Here is a 24,531-nt window from a genome sequence, read left to right as displayed (position 1 = left end):
TGACAATACCGTCAAAAAAACTTGTACCTAACACTTATGTTGGTTTTTCAGTTCGACTATTAGCACCTGAGATACTTGGAATATACATTTTTGCGACATAATACATAAATGCACTTCAAAACATCAACGTTCTTCTACACCCAGAAGACTTTTAATCTCATAAAATTATTTTAACAAAAGTCAAAAGAAGGTCAAAAGAAATATTTCATATTTTTAGCTAATAACAATGCTTTTTGCTTTTCAATCATAGCAAATTTTCCAATCGTGATGTTTAAATGCACAATGCCTGATGTCCTGGAAAAACAGCACCCGACGGTTAAGTTGGATTTGGAGATGTTATAGTACTTACTTACTCACTTGATTTGTAACCTTATCCCCCTAGCCTTCGTTTTTAGTTTGGAGGAGATTGGCTTCGCCGTTCTAAGGTTTCTAGTAATGATGTCGAGGTCGTCTGCGAAGGCTAGGATTTGGCTACTCTTGCTGAAGATCGTTCCCCTCGTTTCGATGCCCACTTGCCGGATCACACCTTCAATAGCGTTATTGAAAAACATACAAAACAGTCCATCCTCTTGCCGCAATCCTCTGCGCGATTCGAAAGGACTCAAGAGTGTCCCCGAAACGCGCACGTAGCACATCACTCGCTCCAGAGATGCTATCGATGAGATGCTTTATTGCTATTATTAAGTACAAAAGTGGTCTTAACCGAAGAAATACTGCGGCACTGTAGTTCGGTAGTTGCGCGCTAGTCGTTGGTAACAGAATTTCCGGCAGTTTTTACATTATTTATCCATTTAGCCATCGCCTAATATCAATTTTATACCCAAATATACAACAGAAAGGTATACTGACGGTGTATTTTTTTCAAAATTTGGTTTACTATAGTTACTGTAGCGACGCGGTTTCACAGAGAACAGACAATTATGTTCATATAAAATTTCATGCAAATGGTGTGTAAACTTTTGAACAGGACACTAGCGACATCTCTCTTATGGTGCACCAGTTGCCCAACATCCAAGTTGCCAAATTTATTATATATTCTTGTCATAGGGCCCTATTCTGTAAGTCACGTCGAGCAGCTCGGCTCGACTCAGTCACTGTCGAGTGTCGAGTGCAAGAAGAACGGGCAGCATATCGGCTCAATGCACGACCAAAACAAAGCTAGCTCAGGCGTCACTTGCTAACCGTTTAGTCACTAGCTTTTTGGCGGTGGACTCAGTCGAGTTACTCGACAAAATCGGGTCGCGTGTGACTTACATAATACCAAAAGTCGACTAGTCGAGCAAAGTGACACTCGACGTGACTTACAGAATAGGGCCCATAAACAGCATATTCGAAATACTAGCAACTCTATTATCAGTTTCTGTAGCAACGGTTGTAGCAACGGCTCGAATTTGTTTATGTTATTTGTTAAACACGGCTAAACATGGAAAACAGAAATCGAAAGCATTTCAAATTTTTCTTTGATTTTACTTTTACTGTAAATGTGAAATAAGCATCTTATTTGGAGTTTTTTCGCGTCGGATCGTACCATTTCATGGTTTTACATAAAGTGCGGTGGTACTAGCAGTAGCCTTTTCGTCTTTTAGCACCGGAAAACCTGTACTACTTCATCGAGGTCCACCGTTAGTGCAGCGTTTGGCTTTGTTTAATCGACCTCGAAGGCGGCGGCCGCTAAAATCACAGCGTATTCTTGGTCTGTTCATGGCTCGAAACACTGAATTCGTAATCGAAATCACCTTTGTCGCCATGAACTCTGTTTTAATTTCAATTGGCCAAAGTTATGGGCAAGCCATTCTGCTACGTTAAAAAGAAATTTAATCGTTATTGTCAATTGCAAGGAAAGTTGTACCATGCAAAGTGCGATATCGCTAATAAAAGTGCTATTTTGCATTAAATCGTTTCGGTATCTTCGGCGCACTTATTGCTTGGAAGATAACGATAAAGTGCGCCGAAGATACCGAAACGATTTAATGCAAAATAGCACTTTTATGAGCGATATCGCACTTTGGATGGTACAATTTTCCTTGCAATTGACAATACTATTTTTGATAAATGTTTACTTTTATTTTAAGCGGTAAACATCGCGTTAGTTACTGTAGCAACTGTTGAATGCTTTAGTTAAAATAATGACGAGAGCTTTGATACGCGTTGACAGACATTAACAACAAAAGCTCATTCTGTCAGTGATGTGAGCGCCACGTAGTGGAAGCATTACCACATACTTACAAAATGGCGACTGAGCTTTTACACACGTGGCGAGTTCAAGATGAATGTCTGTTCTCTGTGGCGGTTTGTTGTAATGTTTTATGAACAGTCAAATCCAATCGAAGTAACCAAAGCTCCTGTCAGCGATGCGAGCGCCATGTAACGGGAGCATTACCACTTACTTTCAATATGGCGGCTTAGGTTTTTACACATCCCGCGAGATTAAGATGAATGTCTGTTCTCTGTGGTATGGGGTTGCAAGTATATGTTGACGTTTGACAAGTTATTATATGTGATACGAATAACGTTTTATATTTGAACGAGCAATATTTTTTTTTTTGTAACCCCATAAAAAGTTTGACAGATGGCATTTTACGCGTCTACCGACAAAATAGGGTGCCTAAGACATCAACCTACTAATCAACCTACATCGTTGGGTTTCGTAGGTAGGTTCATTTCGTCACCCGACTTATTGGCGAATTTAATCTGTTTTCGTAGGGTATCAATTAAATCGGTCAAAGAGTCGGTTTAGTTTGCAAGGATTAGTTTGTCAATTAAGTGCATCGATCAATCATCAAACGGGGTCGGTTTTCGTCGCCCGACCCGCCACCCAATTTATTGATGAATTTAATCTGTTTTCATAGGGTATCGATTAAATCGGTGAAAGAGTCGGTTTAGATTGCAAGGATTAGTTTGTCAATTAAGTGCACCGATCAATCATCAAACGGGGTCGGTTTTCGTCGCCCGACTCGCCACCCAATTTATTGGTGAATTTAATCTGTTTTCGTAGGGTATCAATTAAATCGGTCAAAGAGTCGGTTTAGTTTGCAAGGATTAGTTTGTCAATTAAGTGCATCGATCAATCATCAAACGGGGTCGGTTTTCGTCTCCCGACCCGCCACCCAATTTATTGATGAATTTAATCTGTTTTCATAGGGTATCGATTAAATCGGTGAAAGAGTCGGTTTAGATTGCAAGGATTAGTTTGTCAATTAAGTGCACCAAGATCAATCATTAAACGGGATCGGTTTTCGTCACCCAACCCGTAACCCGATTTATTGGCGAATTTAATCTGTTATCGTAGGGTCTCTATTAAATCGGTCGAAAAATCGATTGAGCCTGTATAGAAATACCTGTATATACCTGTTGACAAATCTGAGTATCGAGAAAATGGCGCTACGGGATGATGTTTGTGGAGTTTGCATCAATAGTTGGTAATTTTACAGTGTTCGAGTGTAATTATTTAGTCAACAATTTTAACAAAGTGTTTTCGTAGGTACGAGCGGTTTGAATTATGCTTTATTTGCAGTTGACAATCGGAGGCCATTGCATAGCAAAGGATAAAACACAGATTGCAAACTTATCAAGGAAGCAGCTGCCGAACCTGGGTCTAACCCAGGTTTAGCTGCTCTAATTCCGGTAGGGCAGTATTACCGATACAACGATCACTGGCACTTTCTTACCCAGCGGGTAATTTTCCTAGTTGCGCTTACAGTCTACTTAGAAAAGGAGGTTCTTGTGAGCAGAGATGCAGCGGAAATTTTGGGAAGTATGTTTCGGATGTGCAATAAATTCTAGAATTATATATAACATAGTTCATTGATTTCAGTGAAAACCAATCAAGTCGATGGCTTTCATTTGGATATTGAAAATTATCCTGTGGGCGTTCTTCATATGGCGCCCGAACTGGTAAAAGTTTTGTTGCTACTGAAGTGGCCGAGGAGCCATAAGGTATTACAATTACAAATTTTAACAGTGAAGCAATAATAAAGATCTGAGTTTCAGGATAAAGAAAAATCTACCTGCTAAAGCCATTACACGAGGAGATACGGCTTGAACGGAATCGCAGTGGCAAGAAAGCAGGGACTGAGAGAGCAGAGACTTCTGTAATAATTTTTTAAATAAAAGATAAAAGAACAACGAGAGTGTGATTTCCGATCGACTAGTTCTGAACGAAATGGGTTGATTAATCGGGATATAAAATTGATCAACACAGACGAAATAGGTGGATTAATAGGTGCATAATATTGTGTATCCATCAGCACTAAATTAGACTTCCGAAAAAACGACAAACGATTTTTCTTCCTTACCGCACATTAAACCTAATGTCGGAAGTAGTGCGCTGTATAGCAAATGAGACGCGCTATACAACGCACTACTTCCTAATACACTAGGATTAATGTACGGTATGAAAGAAAAATCGTTTGCCGTTTTTTCGGAAGTCCAATTTAGTGCTGGATGCACAATATTATGCACCTATTAATCCGCCTATTTCGTCTGTGTTGATCAATTTTATATCTCGATTAATCAACCTATTTCGTTTAATTCCGTAGGATGCAAAATTTTTTGCATCGATTAATCCGCCTATCAAGTTTGATTTACTTATTTCGTCATCCGATTCCTCCTCCGATTTGGTAGGGACCTCAATTGCATACACCTATTATTCCACCTATTTCGTCGGGTTGCGTAGGTTGCATAACATTGTGCCTCAATTCATCCGCCTATTTAGTTTGATTTACTTACTTCGTCATCCGATTCCTCCTCCGATTTGATCGATTTTAGTATGGAGCCCAATTGAATACATCTATTAATCCACCTATTTCGTCTAGATCCGTAGGTTGCATAACTTTCTGCCTCGATTCATTCGCCTATTTAGTTTGATTTACTTATTTCGTCTTCCAATTCCTCCCCCGATTTGGTCAGTATTAGTAGGGAGCCCAATTGCATGCACCAATCAATCCACGTATTTCGTCTGTATGGATAAATTTTATCTCCCGATTAACCAGCCGATTTCGTATGGTTCCGTAGGTCGGCTCTAATTCATCACCCTACTAAACAACCAACTTAGTCGGTTCTAGTCGATCGATTTTGTATACCTGAGAATCGGTATATTCCCCTGTAAAACTCCAATAAGCGTAGGCTGGTAAATGTTGCAAAAATCGGCCGATCCGTACACTGTAAAAAATCAACACGTTTAAGTGAAGTGGATTCCACTTAGATCTGTGCTATAAGATACACCATATCAGATTCAAATGGAATACACTTGAAAGTGAAGTAGTGTGCTACACCAGATATCTTCAAGAAGGATACTCGGTTTTAACGTGTCATCCATTTGAAAATCAAAGTGCTACATCAGACATCTTCAAGAAGGATACTCGGGTTTAACGTGTCATCCATTTGAAAATCAAAGTGCCTAACATTTGTTTTTCAATCGTATCATATGAGATGTTAAATGTTTTGTTGAATGAAATTTGAATGAATTTCATATTGGATTTGATATGACTTTGCATATTAGAATCAGATGCTGTAATATGAGGCCTACTTTAGGCAAAAAGGGGTGCGTTTCTTTCGTATGAATTAAGCATAGTTTTACATTTATAAATTTAATATATCCGTTTATTATACATACCCATTAACTTTACGAAAGTTAAAATCGAACAAAGTCACAAAAATGTTATATATAAACTCAATTGAATGCAATGAAAGCATAAAGTTCCAGTGAGAAACTCCCGATTTCTTTCTTTTCGACGACTCATACCTAGAGCATAGATTTACAGTTGCTGTGCTCCTTCATAACCTAGTAATAAAAAATTAAAAGTCAAATTACTTTACATCAAAACAATTTAGTTGCAACTTAATCTCACCTGCTGAGCGAATTCGAGTAGGTTTTCACCACGGGGTTGAAGTGCCTTGTTCCTACTTCAGTCGTCCAGCTCGGAACTCGTGCTGTTCAAAGCTTAGGTCTAGGTTATCTTTCTAGATTTACGTCAAGTTGAAACTGTAATCATACGATACTTCGGGATGCTCCATAACTTGGAAAGTTGAAATACAGATAGTGTGTGTCGGGTTAAAACAAGAACGGGTGGCTATGCTTGAAATTCTCGCACCATTCTGATATACTGCCACTGGCAGGCTAAAGTATAATCTCTTGCCGCCCGGAATAAGATTCTTGCCTTTCGATGACGTGAATATTTGACTGATGGCGCGCTTTCCGGGAAGTTATAGGACTTTCTTAATGGTGCAGTTGCTGCCGGTAGTATTGATATGTGTGCTTGAAATGGGAAAGCTGGAGAAAACAATAGAAATGCCGCACGTTAGCCATGTTTATCTAGGCACCAGGCTTCTTTAGTTTCTTGAGTATAATCACTAGTTTGGTTAAACCGGAAGTTTCTGGACAAGACTATCCAAACTGCGAATTTGGTCCTCTAGGGACTATAATATTCGAAACTACACTGCACAACTTATTTTTTGACGGACTCTGATTTGAGGCCCTGCTGCTATCGACTAAAGTATTTCCAGTGGCCATCGATTGCAGTTGCAGAAGATGGTGATGAGCCGAAATTTTACGAATTTTATCTGCGAGCGATGACAACGAAAGTTTCCAGTATACCAGGAGAGATGTCTACGATGCCGAAGATACGCTGCTTTCGTTACTAAATTTGGAATGCTCACTTATCAGACAGGCATTCTATAGCGTTTACTACTTGATGTACGTCGGCAGGATTATTATTCACGCGATGTAATGATGTACAAAATGTAATATCGTTGGCAGGCTGTTCAGTTAGATTGGTTTTGTCTCTTTAACTTAATCTGCTCCAATTGATTAGCCAGTTCATCTACTTGAGGATCAGGTTTAGTGGTGGCGTCCGATACTAGTGGAGTAGATTTGAAACTTTCGGTTGATTTCTTATACTTTATAAAAATTTCCTTTTTTTTGCCATACCTACAAATTAAAAGCTTAAAATCATCTTAAGTTTTAAAAATCTGAACATATAAAAAATAGATAAAACTAGTCTACAAACTTGTTTCATAATTATTATTTAAAATTCTTATTTCTAGTTAACGATTTTTCGATGGAGATTATTTTGAGTAATCTTTCAATAAAATTAATGTTGTTTCTTTGCCCGTAACAATAAACGAATGATTGTGGATTAAGCATAAGCATAAAAATAGGATAGTTTTTACTCCGTTATCGACCAGAACTGATGAAAATAGCAAAATGATTGTTGGAAAAAGCGTGCTTGGGACATCAGTACGCAATTCCCCATTGTGCAGCCTTATCCGATCCTTGCATGCTGATCAAAACCGAAGCCGACCATGTCTGGACGCGGGTTCTGGTGGGATGGGAAGTTCAATAGTACTAAAGACCAGGAAAACTTCTGCATCTCCACAAGCATTTTAAAAAATCTGAGGGGTTGTTCACAAGACACAAGACAGCATGAGTCCTTATTCCCCTACCACAGAGGTAAGGGGTCTCAAACCATCATAAAATAAATTTATGCCTCCAAAATCCCCACCAATGTTCGTGATCGTCGTTAGGGTAGTCCGCTTACTAACGGGACTGGCTTCTTCACGCAGTAAAATAAAACGAGATGTCCGGAGACAACCATCCGCCAGCGGCGTTGGCTACTAGTGCACTGAAGGGGTCTTAGTACACCATAGAAGAAATTCCTGCCTCCTAGAACCCCTACATGCCAAATTTGGTTCCATTTGCTTGAATATTTCTCGAGGTATGATAAAATTTGTATTTTATTTATATTGGATCTCCCTTCTTAAATGTAGGGGTCCTATAATTCAACATAGGAAAAAATCCTGCCTCCAAAACCCCCGCATGCCAAATTTGATTCCATTTGCTTGATTAATTCTCGAGTTATGAGGAAATTTGTATTTCATTTATATGGTAGCCCCTTCTTAAAGGGGAGAGAAGTCATAATTCGTCATAGAAAAATTCCTGTCTCCAAAAACCCCCACATGCCAAATTTGGTTCCATTTGCTAAATTAGTTCTCGAGTTATACAGAGATTTGTATTTCGTTTGTATGGGACCCCTACCCCCCCTCCCCCTTAGGGACTCTAACTATCATAATAATATTTCAAGGCCCCAAAACTCCTACATGCAAATTTTCACGGCGATCGGTTCAGTAGTTTCTGAGTCTATATGGAACATACGGACAGACAGAAATCTATTTTTATAGGTATAGATTTCAAACCTTTCAAAAATCTACGTTATATCGATGTAAAAGTTTTGTTATATTGAGTTACGTTACGTTGTGTCGAAGTTGCTTTAAATCGAGATTGCTTCATATCGAGGTATTGCTGTACATGCATTAATATATTTCAAAGTTATACTTGTCGTAATCGCGCCAGTCACATACTCTATACAAACTCTATAAAAAATATCATGGACACGCAAACAAAGTATATCATCTTCCAACGTTCACCCTGACTAATAGCAGCTCAGAGTTTTTAAGAATAGAACTATATTTGTTCAAAATTGAACATGATGTCTTAAAATCATGGCTGGCAAAGGGTGAACATGTGCATTCCATAACCTCTGTTCATCACCTCCTATTCCTACCTCCACGAGGTGCCGGCTGGGATACGCAACTTCGGTTGTCGTATGCTAACAGGAAAGGGGGCACAGTGGCTCCCGCCCACATTAAGATGGCAGCCCCATCAGCGGGATAAGGACCTTAGGTTAACAGCCTACTGTACCAGAACATAAAAAAGTTACTGAAAATGAAACAAGAAATCATCTCTCTGGATTATTGGCAACGACCTTTAGCATGAAAACACGGACACAAATCGGAACATGGTATATACTGACCCTTGCCCAGCAGGGCAAGCTGGCTCAACTAGCAAGGGAAGCTAGCCGCCTGAAGCTTGAAATCCTGGGGCTGAGCGAGGTCCGCTGGCCGGGTACTGGCGAACACAGGACATCATCCGGGCAAGTCTTGCTCTACTCTGGCATACGAGGTGAAAATGCTACTCGAGAAAGAGGACTTGGATTCCTACTGAGCCCAGGGGCACATGCGGCCTGATGAAGTGGGAACCGATAAATGAGCGAATAATCGTTGCCAGATTCAGAACACGGGTTAGGAACCTTACAGCAATCCAATGCTATGCGCCAACAGATGCTGCCGACCTGCAGGAGAAAGAGAGTTTTTACAGCCAGCTGAACAGCGTGGTTGAGAAAATCCCGAAGGGGGACATCCAAATTCACATGGGCGACTTCAACGCGAAGATTGGCTCAAACAACGCGGACCTTGAACGCGTCATGGGACGCCATGGCCTAGGAGAGATGAGCGAAAACGGAGAGCTGTTTACAGAATTCTGTGGTAATAACGACATGGTCATTGGTGGATCGCTCTTCCCCCATAGACCAGTACATAAAGTCACGTGGGTTTCCCGCGACGGACGAACAGAAAACCAAATCGACCACATCTGCATCAGCCGGAAATGGAGAAGGAGCCTTCTTGATGTACGCAACAAACGCAGCGCTGACATTGCATCCGACCATCATCTTGTTATCGCTGAGATACGTCTGCGCGTCGCACGTGTCCAACGACGGGAGGAAAAAGTTGGATGCCGCTACGACGTCCGCCGATTGGAGAATCCTGAGGTGAAAAGGGCCTTTGTCGAACAACTCGAATCTCGAGCCTCGGAGTTGCCGTTGCCGGAGTTGCCGGAGTTCACGACCAGTGATGAAACCCTCGGCAAAGCGCACAGCGGGCGGAGGGAGTGGATCTCGGATGAAACTTGGAGGAAGATCGACGAGCGGAGAGAGGCGAAAGCCGGCATTGAGCGAGCGCGGACCAGATTGGCTAAGACAGCTGCCCGTCAACGGTACGCCGAACTGGAGAGGGCTGTTAAACGTGCTTGTAGGCGGGACAAGAGAGCCTGGACTAACTCCCTAGCCGAACAAGGAGAAACCGCCGCTGCCAATGGTGATATCCGTTTGTTGTACGATATTTCTCACCGCCTTAGTGGTGCCAGGATGAATACAAAGATGCCGCTGAACGACAGAGCTGGTCAGCTATCGACTGACCGAACAGAACAGCTTAAGCGATGGACTGAACATTTTGAACAACTCCTCCGAGTTTCAAATGTCAGAGACCAACAAAACCAGCAGCGTATGACGCCTACAGTTCGTCGAATAAATCGCGTGATCTCGGAGGCGCCATCGCTGGATGAAATTGTAGCAGCCATCAAGAGTATGAAATCCAATAGAGCGCCAGGGATAGATCGTATTTCAGCCGAAATGCTCAAAGCTGACCCATCTTTGTCAGCCCAGATGATGCATCAGCTTTTCAGCAATATTTGGGAAACCGCAACTTTTCCGGTGGACTGGATGCAGGGCATATTGGTCAAAGTCCCTAAGAAAGGAGACCTAACGGAATGCGGTAACTGGCATGGCATCACGTTGCTCTGTATTACTCTCAAAGTACTCTGTAAGGTAATCCTCAACCGGATCCAGGAGAAGATCGACGCTACTCTCCGGCGGCAGCAAGCTGGATTCCGTGCTGGCCGATCATGTGTAGACCATATCACAACGCTCCGCATTATATTGGAGCAGATCAACGAATTCCAGGACTCTTCTGCTGGTGTTCGTTGACTTCGAAAAGGCGTTCGACCGACTCAATCACGAAAACATCTGGGGCCCACTTAGGCGTAGAGGAGTTCCAGATAAGCTAGTCCATCTCATCGAGGCTCAGTACGGTACGGTTTTGCACGACGGCGTCTTGTCCGACCCCATAAGGGTTACTGCTGGCGTGAGACAGGGCTGCATTTTATCACCGCTTCTGTTTCTCATCGTTATGGATGAGATATTAGTTGGAGCAATTGACAGTAGACCAAATCGAGGATTGCCTTGGAATCCTCTAACGATGGAGCAGCTAAATGACCTCGACCTAGCCGACGACATTGTCTTGCTCGCACAACGCCGAAACGATATGCAGAGCAAGTTAGACGACCTCTCTGAGAGCTCTCAGGCAGCAGGTCTCACAGTCAATGTAGCGAAAACTAAGTCTATGGTAGTGAACACTGACAATTCTACCAACTTCACAGTAGCGGGACAACAAGTTGAGCAGGTAGACGCCTTTCAATATCTTGGTAGCCAAACAACGCCCGATGGTGGTACCAAGACTGATATAGCCACACGGATCAGGAAGGCCAGGGGTGCCTTTGCAGGTCTGCGAAACATTTGGCGCTCAAACCAGATCACTCTACGTACGAAAACCCGAATCTTTAATTCAAACGTTAAATCCGTACTGCTGTATGCCTGCGAAACGTGGTGCGTCTCAGCGGAGACAACGCAAAAACTGCAGGTATTCATTAACCGGTGCCTGCGATACATTATTCGTGCCTGGTGGCCTGATAATTGGATATCCAATGAGGAACTCCATCGTCGGTGTCATCAACGACCGATAGCCACAGAAATTCGTGAACGTAGGTGGAAGTGGATCGGACACACCTTGAGGAAAGGAGCGAACGAGATTTACAGAGCAGCACTCGACTGGAATCCACAAGGACAGCGTAGAAGAGGCAGACCCAGAGGCTCATGGCGACGGAGCTTAGCCAACGACATCCGGGTTGTAGACGAGAACCTGTCCTGGCGACAGGTAAAAGCCATGGCGGGTAACCGTCAGCAGTGGAGATCTCTGATTTCATCCCTTTGTTCTGCCGGACAGGCGGACATGGACACATAAGTAAGTAAGTAAGTAAGTCTTAAAATCATGTCTTAAAGTCCACGAATCAACAAATACTCATAAATAGATATAGAAGACCATCAAAGGTGGGCAGGCAAAGCCAAATTTAGATATAAATATATAGATACTAGCCGACCCGACAAACTTCGTTTGCCACAAATTAAACTGTGTTGTACATAAATCGTGAATCTCGGATAACCTTTGTCACAATCTCGAGTTTTGCAAGTTTCTGGGGAGTTCATGGGTATTTTAATATACAAATTTTCCTCACAGTAAAGCAGAAAACAACTCCCCCCATTAAATAAAATGATAAAATAAAGGGGATAGCATTTAAATATTCGCCATCATTACAAACCATTTCGCCGAATACCATTTTGCGGAACACCAATTCTCGGTTGACCATAACGCGGAATATAGAGTTTCGCTGGATACCATTTCGCGAAAAACCTTACGCGGGATGTACCATTTCACAGAAAATCTTTTCGTAGAAAGTACCATTTCGCAGGGTTGACCCAACTGAAGGAAAGTAATAGAGGCAGGGCTTGAAAAGGGATCGCAAGTTGAATGTGACTGCCGTGAATGCGAACTTTCCGCATTCAAACTCCGCTTTTTGAACGATCATTTGACTGTTTTTTGAATCCAGTCAATCTCCCGCTTGCGCTGCTGCCGTCTTACAATTCATGCGGCATCTCAGCAAAAGCAACCAGTCGATCTCCCGTTTTGCTTTGCGCTTTGAGAATATAAACTGCAAACTGACTGGAAGCATACGGTGACGTATTTTTTCGTTTCTCTTTTTGTCTCCAAATCGGCTGCTCACAGTAATAGTTTGTCACCCGGACGTCGGTCCGACGCAAGCAAAATATTCGTTTGTATTGGACGGAGTCCGACCGACTTCTTCCATGCACATGTAGTGGTTGTTTTTTTGTAGTATTGAATCATACGATTGTGCGGTTGCTTTCGTTAGCGTGGTGATTGCCAATCATTTGACTGTTTTGCAGTCATTCGCTGCTCCAAACGGTAAAGGCAACTTGATCGAAACAAAAATGTCAACAAATTTTAGAGCGCGGTCGTTCTGCTGCGTGCGATCGGCGTTTGACTGAGCAAACTGCCAGTTGTGTTATACATAGCGTTCGTATTCCACCTCTAAACGGACGGTGTGAACTTGAATGCGCGTTGGTGTGACTGCGGTAGAAAACAAGGATCGGTCGAAGCCCTGAATAGAGGTCAGTAAAAATAAATAAAATAAATAAACCTATGAGGAAATTTGTATTTCATTTGGATGGGAGTCCATCCCTCCTAAAAAGGGAGAGGGGTCCTAATTCATCATAGAAAAAATACATGCCTCCAAAAACACCCACATGCTAAATATGGTTCCATTTGATTAATTAATTCTCGAGTTATGAGCAAATTTGTATTTCATGTGTATGGGAGACCCCCTCCTAAAGTAGGGAGAGGTTTCAATTCACGATAGAAAAAATTCTTGTCTCCAAAAACACCCACATGTAAAATTTTGTTCCATTTGCTTCATTAGTTCTCGAGTTATGCAGAAATTTGTGTTTCATTTGTATGGGAGCCTCCCATCCTAAAAAGGTAAGGGGTCCTAATTCATCATAGAAAAAATTCATGCCTCCAAAAACATCCACATGCCAAATATGGTTCCATTTGATTAATTAGTTCTCGAGTTATGAGGAAATTTGTATTTCATTTGTATGAGAGTCCCCCCTCCTAAAGTGAGGAGGGGTCCCAATTCATCATAGAAAAAAATTTTGTCTCCTAAAACAACCACATGCCAAATTTGGTTCCATTTGCTTGATTAGTTCTCGAGTTATGAGGAAATTTGTATTTCATTTGCATATGAGCCACCCCTTCTAAAGTGGGGAGGGGTCCCAATTCATCATAGAAAAAAAATTTGTCTCCAAAAACACCCACATGCCAAATTTGATTCCATTTGCTTGATTAGTTCTCGAGTTATGAGGAAATTTGTATTTCATTTGTATGGAAGCCCCCCCTCTTAAAAGTGAGAGGAGTCATAATTTTCCTTCTAAAGTGGGGAGGGGTCCCAATTTACCATAGCATAAATTCTTGTCACCAAAAACACCCACATGTCAAATTTTGTTCTATTTGCTTGATTAGTTCTCGAGTTATGCAGAAATTTGTATTTCATTTGTATGGGAGCCCCCCCTCTTAGTGGGGTGAGGGGTCTCTAACCATCACTAAAACCTTTCCTGGCCCCAAAAACCTCTACATGCAAATTTTCACGCCGATTGGTTCAGTAGTTTTTGATTCTATAAGGAACATACGGACAGACAGACAGACAGAAATCCTTCTTTATAGGTATAGATTTAGATGTTCTATTTCCGAAACTTGACTTTTACCAGTTGTCACAGACTGTAACAGTCGGTTCTAAACTCGGGCCTAATCCAGATTCGATCATACGATCGGAATGTTGGCCCAGTATCGTATCCCGAAGAATACTGGGAAGTGGATAGGATTTGGTTTTAATTTACTGTGAGCCCAGCGCGCATATCTACTTAAAGACATCTGCACCACAGACAACGTGCAAGCATGCCCAAGAATCCGCAGCAAATTTACTGGGCCCTCCTGGTCGCTTTAAATTGTTATACAACTTCTTGATAATAGTCAATTGATTGATGTCTACACGCAAAATAATCCACATGTCCTGTCCATGTGAAAAATCACATAAATTTCTCTACAGGGAGTTACGTGACTTTCCGTTATTATTTCAGTTATTTCAGACGTTATTGGATAATACAATAACATTTATCTGATTTCCACGTAAATGAACGCATACGAATGCAAACAACGTGGAATTCACGTAAATAGCACGGGAAAAGTTGGATGGAAAATATTCACATAGATTTTCCCGTAATTTAGACGTGAAAATTATTTTGAGTCAATAAATTATATGCTTAAAGCGAGTTTTTTAATTACAAGTTGTTGATGTGTTTGGAAACTATTCACCTATACCGTGCAAGCACCATATTCAAAATAGTGCCTAATTCTGAACAGTTGCAAATTTTTCATAAATATTAACAAAATTCCAGCTATTTGAACAATTTAATCACTACGTCTGATTATTTTCTGTTATTTAAATGGTTTAAATAGCTAGAGTTTTGTCAATATTTAAGAAAAATTTGCAACTGTTCAGAATTAGGCACTGTTTTGAATATGGTGCTTGCACGGTATATAAGAATGCAACTAAATACAAATATAATAAAATAAACTTTACAATTTTGTATCGGAGTAAGGAAACAAATAATCAAAGGCAGAATAAAATATAAAAATTACCTCGGTGCTGCCCTAATTATCCGAAAAACAGGAAACTTAGATTTTACCACGGTTGATTCCCGCGAGTCTTTGCCCAACACAATCGTTCGAGGTTCTATACTTTTGTTGCGGGTATTTTAAATAAGCAAAAAAATTGCACTCATTGCTTTAACAGATTGTAGCAATGATGGATAATAACGACGATCAACGAGTAGACGCTACTTTTTCCTCGGAATCAAGTGTTTATGCCAGAAGTGCATTAGCTAAAAATGTGATGAATGTTGCTGCTATTAGATCCAGATGATTTCGTTAATTGTCGACGTTCGTTCCCGGCCACCTTGTGGGTGTCCAAACTAAAACGTAACTCAAATTAGTCAGTAATAAATTTACGGCAATAAAAGTACCTTAAAAAACAATATCCGTAGACCAGAAATATTGCCCGCACCACATCAGTGTGAGGTATTTTTAGCACGTCCCTTCATCTCCTCCCAGCTGACTTTTGAGTTTCGGCACGGTATCGCGTAGGGAATCCTCGGTGGTTGCATTCCGTGCTCCTACCGCACCAGAGTGTCAATCGCGACAATAGCAATACCCTCAGTCCATTTTCCTTTTGGTCGAAGGCTGTCGCTAAAATACCACCAAAATCAAATTACGTTTAAATCTTAACTAAATTTACCTTTAAACCAGAAAATAAATACTCAGCGATGTTGCTACAAAATTGATGCCTTAAATATCGATGCTGACACGATGCTCTGGAAACAACATAAATCAGAATATAAATAGCAATATTCACAAATTGATCAACAGTTACCTCTCATCAGAAATCTGTAGCCAAATCTAAACTTTCCGCAGGCAGCAATACCAGACTTGTACATTTCAGCCATATTGTTTGTGATTGACTCTGACCGAAATTATTACTCACGTTCGAACAAAGTGGCTCACACTTGAATATTATGTGCATCAGCATATAGCACGAATTCAAGTGTAAACACATTTGATTGTTCGGTGCCTTGCCATATCGAAATCATAAGCACTGTCACTTGAAGTGTGTAAGTGCCAAAGCACTTGAAAGTGATGTGGATTCCATTTGGAATTTGTAGTGATTTACAAGTGAAATTGAAGTGTTCACCATTATTGACTTTCAAGTGTAGGTGGCATTTGGATCGAACGTGCTGTTTTTTTACAGTGTAGGAAGCAAAATAGGGCGATTCACCCTACGCGAACCTACTAAATAGGGGGAAAAGTAGGAGGGATTTTTTATGGGGAATTTGCCAACAAATTTGTTTGTTTACGTTTCATCGCAAAATATTGTGCTTTGCAAGAAATCTTTTCATTCTCGGAAAGTTCATAGCAAGCTGTCAAAATAATTCAGTATTGAGCGAAGCTGACGAATTTTCGTTAATTGAATATCGATATTTTTCACATATCGATACGTATACTCAGTTGAAAGCATAATCAGCAAAATTGCTCGCATCACGTGACGATCAGCATTTTACATTTATTTTATAACACTCCGTATAACGTGTTAACATTTACAGAGCTGTTGTATTTATTTATATGCATACCGAAATTAACTATATTTCGAAAAAATCTCTATCGAGATTTCGTCCACAAATGTCGATACCAGTTATATCGATACATTATCGCCCAATGCTGAGCTCGCCAAATATTGAAGGATGTGCTTTTTTCCAGAGGTGCCATACAAATAGATCAATTTCTATTGTTTAGATTATTTGCATCACCATTCCGTACTTCTTAAATTTTGTTACTATTTACACCAATTTTTGTACTTATGATTTATATAAAACAGATTTTTGAATGTAAGAGGCTAAAAGAAGTTTTTTATGGTAGTTTTAGTTGCTAAAGCATCAGTAACAATTGCACATATAAACCAAAAAATATTTGGCCACCTTTCCTTGTTCTCGTTGCGGTGATTGACGATGCGGACTACCGCCGCAACACAATGAAAATTTATGTAAATAACCGCAATACATTCTCGGTTGCACACTTAACAAAAAGCACCGAATTCGGTAAAATTTTACCGAAATCTAAACAGTTGAACGTTCGGTAAAAATTTCGATGGTGCCAATCGACGTTTACAGATCATTAGTAATGTTTGGTGCAATAAAAAATTTTACCGAAAGTTCAGCTGTTTAGATTTCGGTAAATTTTACCGAATCGTTTAAGCACAGAGAACAGACATTCATCTTGGCCTCGCAACGTGTGTAAAAGCTCAGCCACCATTTTGAATGTATGTGGTAATGCCTCCGCTACGTGGCGCTCACATCACCAATAGAAAGAGCTTTGGTTGTTAATATGTGTCAATACACATCAAAGCTATCGTCATATTTTCACCAAAGCATTTAACTTGTATTTAACAGTTGCTACAGCAACTAACGTATTGTTTACCCAAGCTGTCGAACTTGAAATAAAGGTAAACATTTAGCAACAATCCAGCTTTCCACGAGCGATAATGGCGGATATTGAGCACAAGTGGGCACAATCTTTTGACATTTATTAGAGGAGCGTCGAGTTCGCCCTGACGGAGTTACTATGGATACATTCATGATTGTTTGTTGTTCGAGTGTAAAAATGTAAACATTGTTTAATTTTGCAGATCAGCTGAAGTGACTACTACGAGATATAAATACACTGATTCCAGTAAATACAAAGACTATAAAGGGAAATTTAAGAGTACCAACAGAGAGATCGCTGGTTGGACCGATGGAGCAGATTTAGATGAGTTCAGCTTGGATGATGCCGACTACGACACCATTGCCAACAATGCCATGCGAGTGCAGAAAAGATTGCACAATGAACAAAACGTGTTTATCATTCAACCATACATAAAGTGGGGACCGAAAAAGTCTTCCAGCAAATCAGAACATCAACTTGCGGAGGCGGAAGCGTTGGTTCGTTCGATACCCAAATGGACAGTAGAGTCCCAAGTAACCAAGAGTTCGAATAATGGTGTCTAACAAGGGTTAAACAGCTTTATGTATATCAATCTATAACTTGCTAAGCAGCGCCACTTTTAAGTAATTAACCGAACTTTCAAGCTGTCTTGGGTTCACTGCATAGAACGCTAAGCAGCTTCGAAATAAACTGTCAAAAACTAAGAAAAATCAAATTTAGCAGCACTTCTATGTTCTATTTTTATACTTCTACCTAACTTCTATATTCGTTGCATTTGCCTGCTGTTGGGTTTGAACCCGGGTGCTCCGCGTTGTAAACCTATACCGATCCACTGCGTCACCTTTGTCGTATACAAGCGATGTGAATTTTGCCAATGAGTTGTTAAGTAAAAGTTCGATTTAGAACTTGCAGCAGCTTTATGCAGCGCGAGTTAATTATAGAACTTAAAGTTTGGAACCAGGCTATTAACTGTAGTAGTGAGATACCGACAGCATATGCTACACAACACAATAATGAAGAGCATTACATTCTAATTTATATTTGTAATTAGAAATGTGCGAGGATTAAATTTATTCAAGTGAAATAAAAATTAATCTCCAATAGTTTCAGGTTCTGCTGGTTTGATCACCAGAAATATAAACAAAAAAGCAACACGCAGAACTTGTTAGCAACTAAAGTTACTTCAGAACTTCATATAGCATCCTAATAGCTTTGAAGTATCTATGAAGTACTCGCAGCACTTCTTAAAGCATTTAGTTCCACATATACTTGATATACACTACTAATCAGCGTGAAAGTTCCACGGAACTGAATCTGAACTAATTATGAACTTTCGAGTTCGCGTGTCAAGTAATATTCGAACTTTTGGTTGCTTGGGGTACGCCCTGAAAGTTCCGCTGGAATCGCTAGATAAAAAGCATCTTTTTGGCGTTGGGAAACTGGAAGAAATTAAAATGTGTTTGCAAAACCTGCAAACTTCTGGAACGTTAATCACTTGTGTATTTGTCAGTAAGGGCACTTTGTCTCTGGTGCAAAACCAGATACTACAAGAACATTTTAAACTTCCCGTAATGGACCGTTATTCTGTAGTAAGCCTTTCCAATTGTTGCTGTCGTGGGCTACACCAGTGCCGGTAAAACCTCTCTGATTAAAGCCTTCACCGAGGAAAAATCTCTCGAACCGCGGAATCAGCTATTTGCCACGTTAGATGTAACGGCTCATGCTGGCTGGCTTCCATGCAAGCTGGAAGTACTCTTTATGGACACCGTCGGTTTTATGGCGGATATCCCGACGGGACTAATCGATACTTGCCGATGTCATCGTCCATGTACAGTTGCAAGAAATTGAGCGGCAAATTCTGGTCGTTACCGGTCGCCAAAAGCTTATTATACGGGTTCCTATGGGCGGCCAAGAGGTGGCTTGGCTATACAAGAATGCAGCTGTAACGGAAACGGCTGCCGATCCTCGGGATAGTCAGCGGCTGCTGGTCGGAGCGGTGATTACCGAAGCCAAACTATACAACAGTTTCGGCATCTGTTTGTTTAGAGAAGGGCTTCGTGAGCCTACGCCTAACTTCATCCATTAATACAACGAGTTGTGCAAAGTAATTAAGTCTAGTTCATGTAAATAAACACACAACTGGTTGATAGCAAGAGTGAAAAAATATTATCTTATTGAACGAAAAATTCGACTTTTTGTATTCAATAACCAGGTCCATCACGCTTTCAAAGCGCTCGAATATATGAAAACCTTGAAAGACGATTTTAATGTGCAGCCGATTGCATTTCAACATTAAAATTTACGACCACAAAAAACTTAAATCAATAATTGTTGGTGTCTAATTTTAACGAATCTAGCAATGGCTGTCATCCAAGCTGTAACATTAACCGAATTAACCGGCGAGTTGTGTCTTAAAGCTAACAAGTCGTAATTAATTTTATTTATCTATTAATCGCTGATCTGCAAAATTGAACAATGTTTACATTTTACACTCGAACAACAAACAATCATGCATGTATCCATAGTAACTCCGTTAGGGCGAACTCGACGCTCCTCCAATGAATGTCAAAAGATTGTGCCCACTTGTGCTCAATATCCGCCATTATCGCTCGTGGAAACCTGGATAGTAACTATTGTAGAATTCTTGTTTAATCCTTCGGAGAAACTGTGTTTCTGTATCGGTCACCAGCTATTGGCAATTTTGGCAAACAGGCTGAGAATAAGCCGCGATTTTATCAGCCACCACCTTCGAGAGCAATGAATCGCAGCCAAACCGGTGCACCGGCGGATATCGTTGATGTGGTGCAGGTCTTCCGGTGTTTAAAGATGAAAAGTTCACTTTAGTACCACCGCGACGGGGTCATGCTGCGTGTAACGATGAAATGGAACGATGCAATGTTGAAAAACTCCACAATACCGGCAAAATAACAGAAAATATTGAATTGCGCTGTTCAATTCCCTGTTTTCAATGTTTAGCCGTATTCAACAAATAACATAAACAAAATCGATCCGTTGCTACAACCGCTGCTAGGTTGCTACAGTAACTAACATAAGAGCTGCCAGTATTTCGAATATGTAGATTATGACAAGAATATATAATAAATTTGGCAATGCGGATATTGGGCAACTGGCGCACAGTAAGAGAGATGTCGCTAGTGTCTTGCTTAAAAGCTTACACACCATTTGCGAAATATTTTATATGAATATAATTGGGTCCTAAAGCCCTATGTCGTTTTTAGCTTGAATCGATGAGGTTAGGGTTAGGAACACATATTTTGATATTCAATTTTATATTTTTAGGCTACTGCCGTTAAAAACCTTTTTTTTTAATTTTGTGAAATTTTGAACAAAAAATAAACATTTGGGCAACCTTATATAGACAAACTATAGTTGTGCATGGTTGTGTCAAGCGGTATCTAGACAACACGAATTATAAAAAGAAACCATAGTGTGTCTTGAAATGTCACGGAAAACTTTTTGTTTACCTTCACGTTCATGTGATAGTGTGTCAAAAAGTCAAAAGTTGCAAAGTCAGGAAATGGCTTGGCAATCGCGACCTAAAACATTTTCTGAGTTTACAGCTCATTTTCCGGTTTCCGGATTTTGAGAAAGACGTTCGTTAGTTAGCATAATCTGATAAAGCCAAGAGATGACATGAACAACGTTTAAACTATTGGTTATAGCATCTCGGTTTAATTAAGGCCTTTGTCAAAATCAGCAATAAGCGTATAGTGACTGCACTTGGTCACAGCACGGATGGCTGCAGTTTTCGGATGCAACACCCGCCATCGAGATGCGACCGTGTTTGGTTAGAAACGCACAGAAATTTTTGGTCTGCCGTTCGCTGATTCACATCGGAGTAGCAGAACATACCAATCTGATTGATAATACGGTGCCAGTTTCGGTTGGCGTTTTTTTTCATACTGTTCTGCGGGGTCGATTGTACCGAGATTATACTGTTGGCCATCAGTTTGACATCGTTTAGTCATTCTTAGCGCAAACTAGATTTGGACAAAGTCTAGCACCGTGAATCGATGGATTGGAATACATTGCCCGAATCAAAACTTTTATCCGATAACTAGTACAAATTTGATGTCCCACTTCCTCACGACCAGCAAAACGCAGACAAGCACAAGAGACAACTGCGAAGCTGTAACTGTCAAAACGATCAGCTGCTCTAATGTCAAACCAGAGTTGCCAGTGAGAAAAAGTTATCATTGTTGCCAGAAACGTGTTATTTTCGTTATGTCAAGGAAGATCTCTAATGTCAAGGGAGAATAAATTACAATATTTTTGTTTTTTTAATTTTTTAGTGCTCTGCATCTTTTTAAAAAAGAAAAAACTATACTCTGGTAGTCATAATGGGAAGCTTTATCGTTCCTTCTAAAAAAATCATATTTTTATCACAAATTTTAGGACCCAATTAAAAAGTGTTCAGATTAAAAACGGTCAAACGAACGGGGGTCCACGGTATACTAATCGGCATCTGCATTAAGCTACGGGGTGAAGTGGCTGTCAAATTCATACATTTTCGATGTCCCACGCATAGGTACCAAAATGTTAATTTTGACAGGAACCAAAAAATTTGCTGGGAATTCCCCTTTACCGAGGAACATTTGAAAGTTGCTCTCTTCACTCCTACATGAGAAAGAGATAGCAACACACCATGCCCTTGGCATTAAGTGGACCTAAACGACTAAAATGTTTGAAAAGAGGAAGAAGAGAGAGAATACAAAATTTTGTGCTATTTCATTTTCGCACACATGAGATGTTGGCGACGAAAAGATGCTTGCCTGCCGATGGGATGGTTTCTATACTACAAAATTTAATGTAATTTTTTTTAGGTATTTACCTCAACAAAGTGATGATTTATGTGAAAATTACTCAAATATGGTTTTTATTATTTTTCTGTGTACGTACCGGCACTGTCATTCAACGAATATTATTGTTTATTTTATTGTTTTTTCTCTGTCTCGATCTCGACGATGCCTCTCGGTTCGGAAAGTTAGCGTTTGCATCATTGAAATATGAGATCCTATTGTTAATAATTCGAGTGACCTAGAACGTGCTAGTCATAGTTTTTCAAGCGTACTTTTAATCAGATTTTCGCACGAACAATAGAAGCTAGTTATGGTCCATTTAAGGTACGCGATTGCTTCGCTTTTGGCGGTCGCCAGTTTGTTGCAGTCATGTCGAGCGTTTTTCGATCCGATCACTATTGGGTATGTCTCTTTTGGAGTTGGCAGCGCAGCTTTAGGTTGGCTTAAACGAGGATACCTCGCGGAAATAACCTACTGCAAATTCGAAGAATGTTGTATGAAGCCATACTTGAAAAACGATGTAGAAGGTCAGTTACACATTATTATTATGCATTGTATGTTTTACAGAATAAAATTCTAAATGTCGTAGGTTTGCGTATACAGCTTCAAAGGAACTTGTTCGGCCAGCACATTGTTGAAGATGCGTTGATTGACGCACTAAGGGGTCATTTTATTAACATTGAAAGATCAAGAAAGCCTTTGGTAATGTGGTAAGCTGGAATCATTCGTAAATCGTGATAAAACATTGCCATTCAGCTTTAATTTTTTTACAGCTTTGACGGAACCACTGGTAAGTTAATTTGGCTGTAAATAAATTGTGGAAGCACTTCCCGATATATCCGGATTTTTGTCAGTTTTGTCTTGTCTTATGCTGTAGTATGAGTATCGTTTTTAGTGATTGCTAAACAGAGAGGTTGCATGTTTCAGTCCATATTTTACCACCGATTATAATTATTCATCGCAAGTGTCTCACGACTCATTGCTTAAAATCAATTCCTTTTTAGGTACAGGAAAAAATTATGTAGCAGATTTCATAATATCTTCTCTATTTGAGAAAGGTATTAACAGTAAATATGTTCACAAGTATACTGCTGACTTCTGGTTTAAATATCCTGCCAATATGGTTACGGTAAATATTCTATATACTTGTATATTTTGAGTAGACACTAATCGACATTTTATATCACTATTCGCAGAGTAAACTCATCGGTGAAATTAAGCAATCGATACGAGCTTGTCCCTATTCACTGTTTGTGTTTGATGAAACGCAACAAATGCCCAAAGGGGCACTAGATTCGTTAGTTGCACTATTGGACCACCATACTTCCTCCCCGGAGTATGACTACACTAAATCAATTTTCATTTTTCTATCTAACAACGCAGGTAATTGGCGATAAAGTACTCAAATATATATAATACAGTAATGTTATTTACTATCACAAGGCGCGGAGATAGCTAAGCAGCTAAAACGGCTTCTGGATTCTGGCAGTTATCGAGATAAAACAAAGCTAGTGGATTTTGAACGCACCATTGAGTTGGCAGTTTACAATATGGTCGGTGCACTAAAGAGCAGTAATCTTATCCAGTCCAACGTTATTGATCACTTCATTCCGTTCCTACCGCTCGAAGAACGTCATGCAAAGCAGTGCATTGAAAAAGAATTTGAATTGTTTTGTCCTGGAAGGAAGACCCAAGCAAAGATCGAGTATGTTAACAGGCGGACAACTCTGATTAATTTAATTATCTGTTTCGCTTTTTTTGCAGGGAGGTTGCGCAAATGACTATCACCTTGGATGCGGACGGATTGTTTCAGAATAGCGGCTGTAAACGTATTAGTAAAAAAGTTGAGGCGATGTGTTACAATTAGTTTAAGATGGAAACGTTTAACACATTTGGTTATGAAATTGATTCCAGTGATTTACTTTGATGCTGTGGGATATGAGGAAGGGTAATATAAATATTTTGTAAATTCGAGACAAGTTTACACTTACTTTTAAAAATATGGAAGAGAAGTTGATATGAATACAAGTGTAAAGTGGTATTCAAACGATAATAAAAAATCAAGTATAGTTTGTGTGAGCTTTTGACTTGAATGGCAATATTCCTCCTGAATGCGATAGTCAGATGGATTCAATCGATGATACGAAACACGATATCTAATATTTTTGTAAAAATACCAGAACAAAACTTACCATGAAATGCGGTTTAAACCTCTTCAATTAAACTATGTACAGTCCTATTATAATGTAAACAAGTTAAGTGGCATTCAGCCTCATTCTGTGTTCACTCATTTTATGAATTTCCTTCGAATTATTTC

The 24,531-nt window shown here is 40.0% G+C and overlaps 2 protein-coding genes across 2 annotated transcripts; both read left to right on the top strand.

Annotated features, from left to right (window-relative positions):
- The first annotated feature begins 17,295 nt into the window (after positions 1 to 17,295).
- On the top strand, positions 17,296 to 19,480 carry LOC128744388 (uncharacterized). The gene is made up of 5 exons (XM_053841369.1): positions 17,296 to 17,321; positions 17,597 to 17,937; positions 18,787 to 18,903; positions 18,989 to 19,194; positions 19,229 to 19,480. The coding sequence occupies exons 1-5, from the start codon at positions 17,296 to 17,298 to the stop codon at positions 19,478 to 19,480; spliced, it is 942 nt and encodes a 313-aa protein (XP_053697344.1).
- Positions 19,481 to 22,384: 2,904 nt separating this feature from the next.
- Positions 22,385 to 24,388, top strand: LOC128743026 (torsin-like protein). The gene is made up of 7 exons (XM_053839533.1): positions 22,385 to 22,741; positions 22,804 to 22,924; positions 22,988 to 23,004; positions 23,219 to 23,343; positions 23,411 to 23,597; positions 23,658 to 23,919; positions 23,979 to 24,388. The coding sequence occupies exons 1-7, from the start codon at positions 22,525 to 22,527 to the stop codon at positions 24,079 to 24,081; spliced, it is 1,032 nt and encodes a 343-aa protein (XP_053695508.1). The 5' UTR covers positions 22,385 to 22,524; the 3' UTR covers positions 24,082 to 24,388.
- Positions 24,389 to 24,531: the final 143 nt, after the last annotated feature.

The sequence above is a fragment of the Sabethes cyaneus genome, chromosome 3 (assembly GCF_943734655.1).
Source record: "Sabethes cyaneus chromosome 3, idSabCyanKW18_F2, whole genome shotgun sequence".
Lineage (NCBI taxonomy): Eukaryota > Metazoa > Arthropoda > Insecta > Diptera > Culicidae > Sabethes > Sabethes cyaneus.
Note: the sequence above shows the minus strand (reverse complement) of the source record. Positions and strands in the feature narration are given on the sequence as shown.

Bases quoted from the DNA above. Each gene is read 5' to 3' on its own strand.
- LOC128744388 (XM_053841369.1), top strand. From the start codon at position 17,296: ATGTGTCAATACACATCAAAGCTATC. The intron at 17,322-17,596 runs GTCATATTTTCA...TTAATTTTGCAG, and splicing joins CAATACACATCAAAGCTATC to ATCAGCTGAAGTGACTACTA. The intron at 17,938-18,786 runs GTTCGAATAATG...ACGCCCTGAAAG, and splicing joins AGAGTCCCAAGTAACCAAGA to TTCCGCTGGAATCGCTAGAT.
- LOC128743026 (XM_053839533.1), top strand. From the start codon at position 22,525: ATGGTCCATTTAAGGTACGCGATTGCTTCGCTTTTGGCGGTCGCCAGT. The intron at 22,742-22,803 runs GTCAGTTACACA...TAAATGTCGTAG, and splicing joins CTTGAAAAACGATGTAGAAG to GTTTGCGTATACAGCTTCAA. The intron at 23,344-23,410 runs GTAAATATTCTA...CACTATTCGCAG, and splicing joins ATCCTGCCAATATGGTTACG to AGTAAACTCATCGGTGAAAT.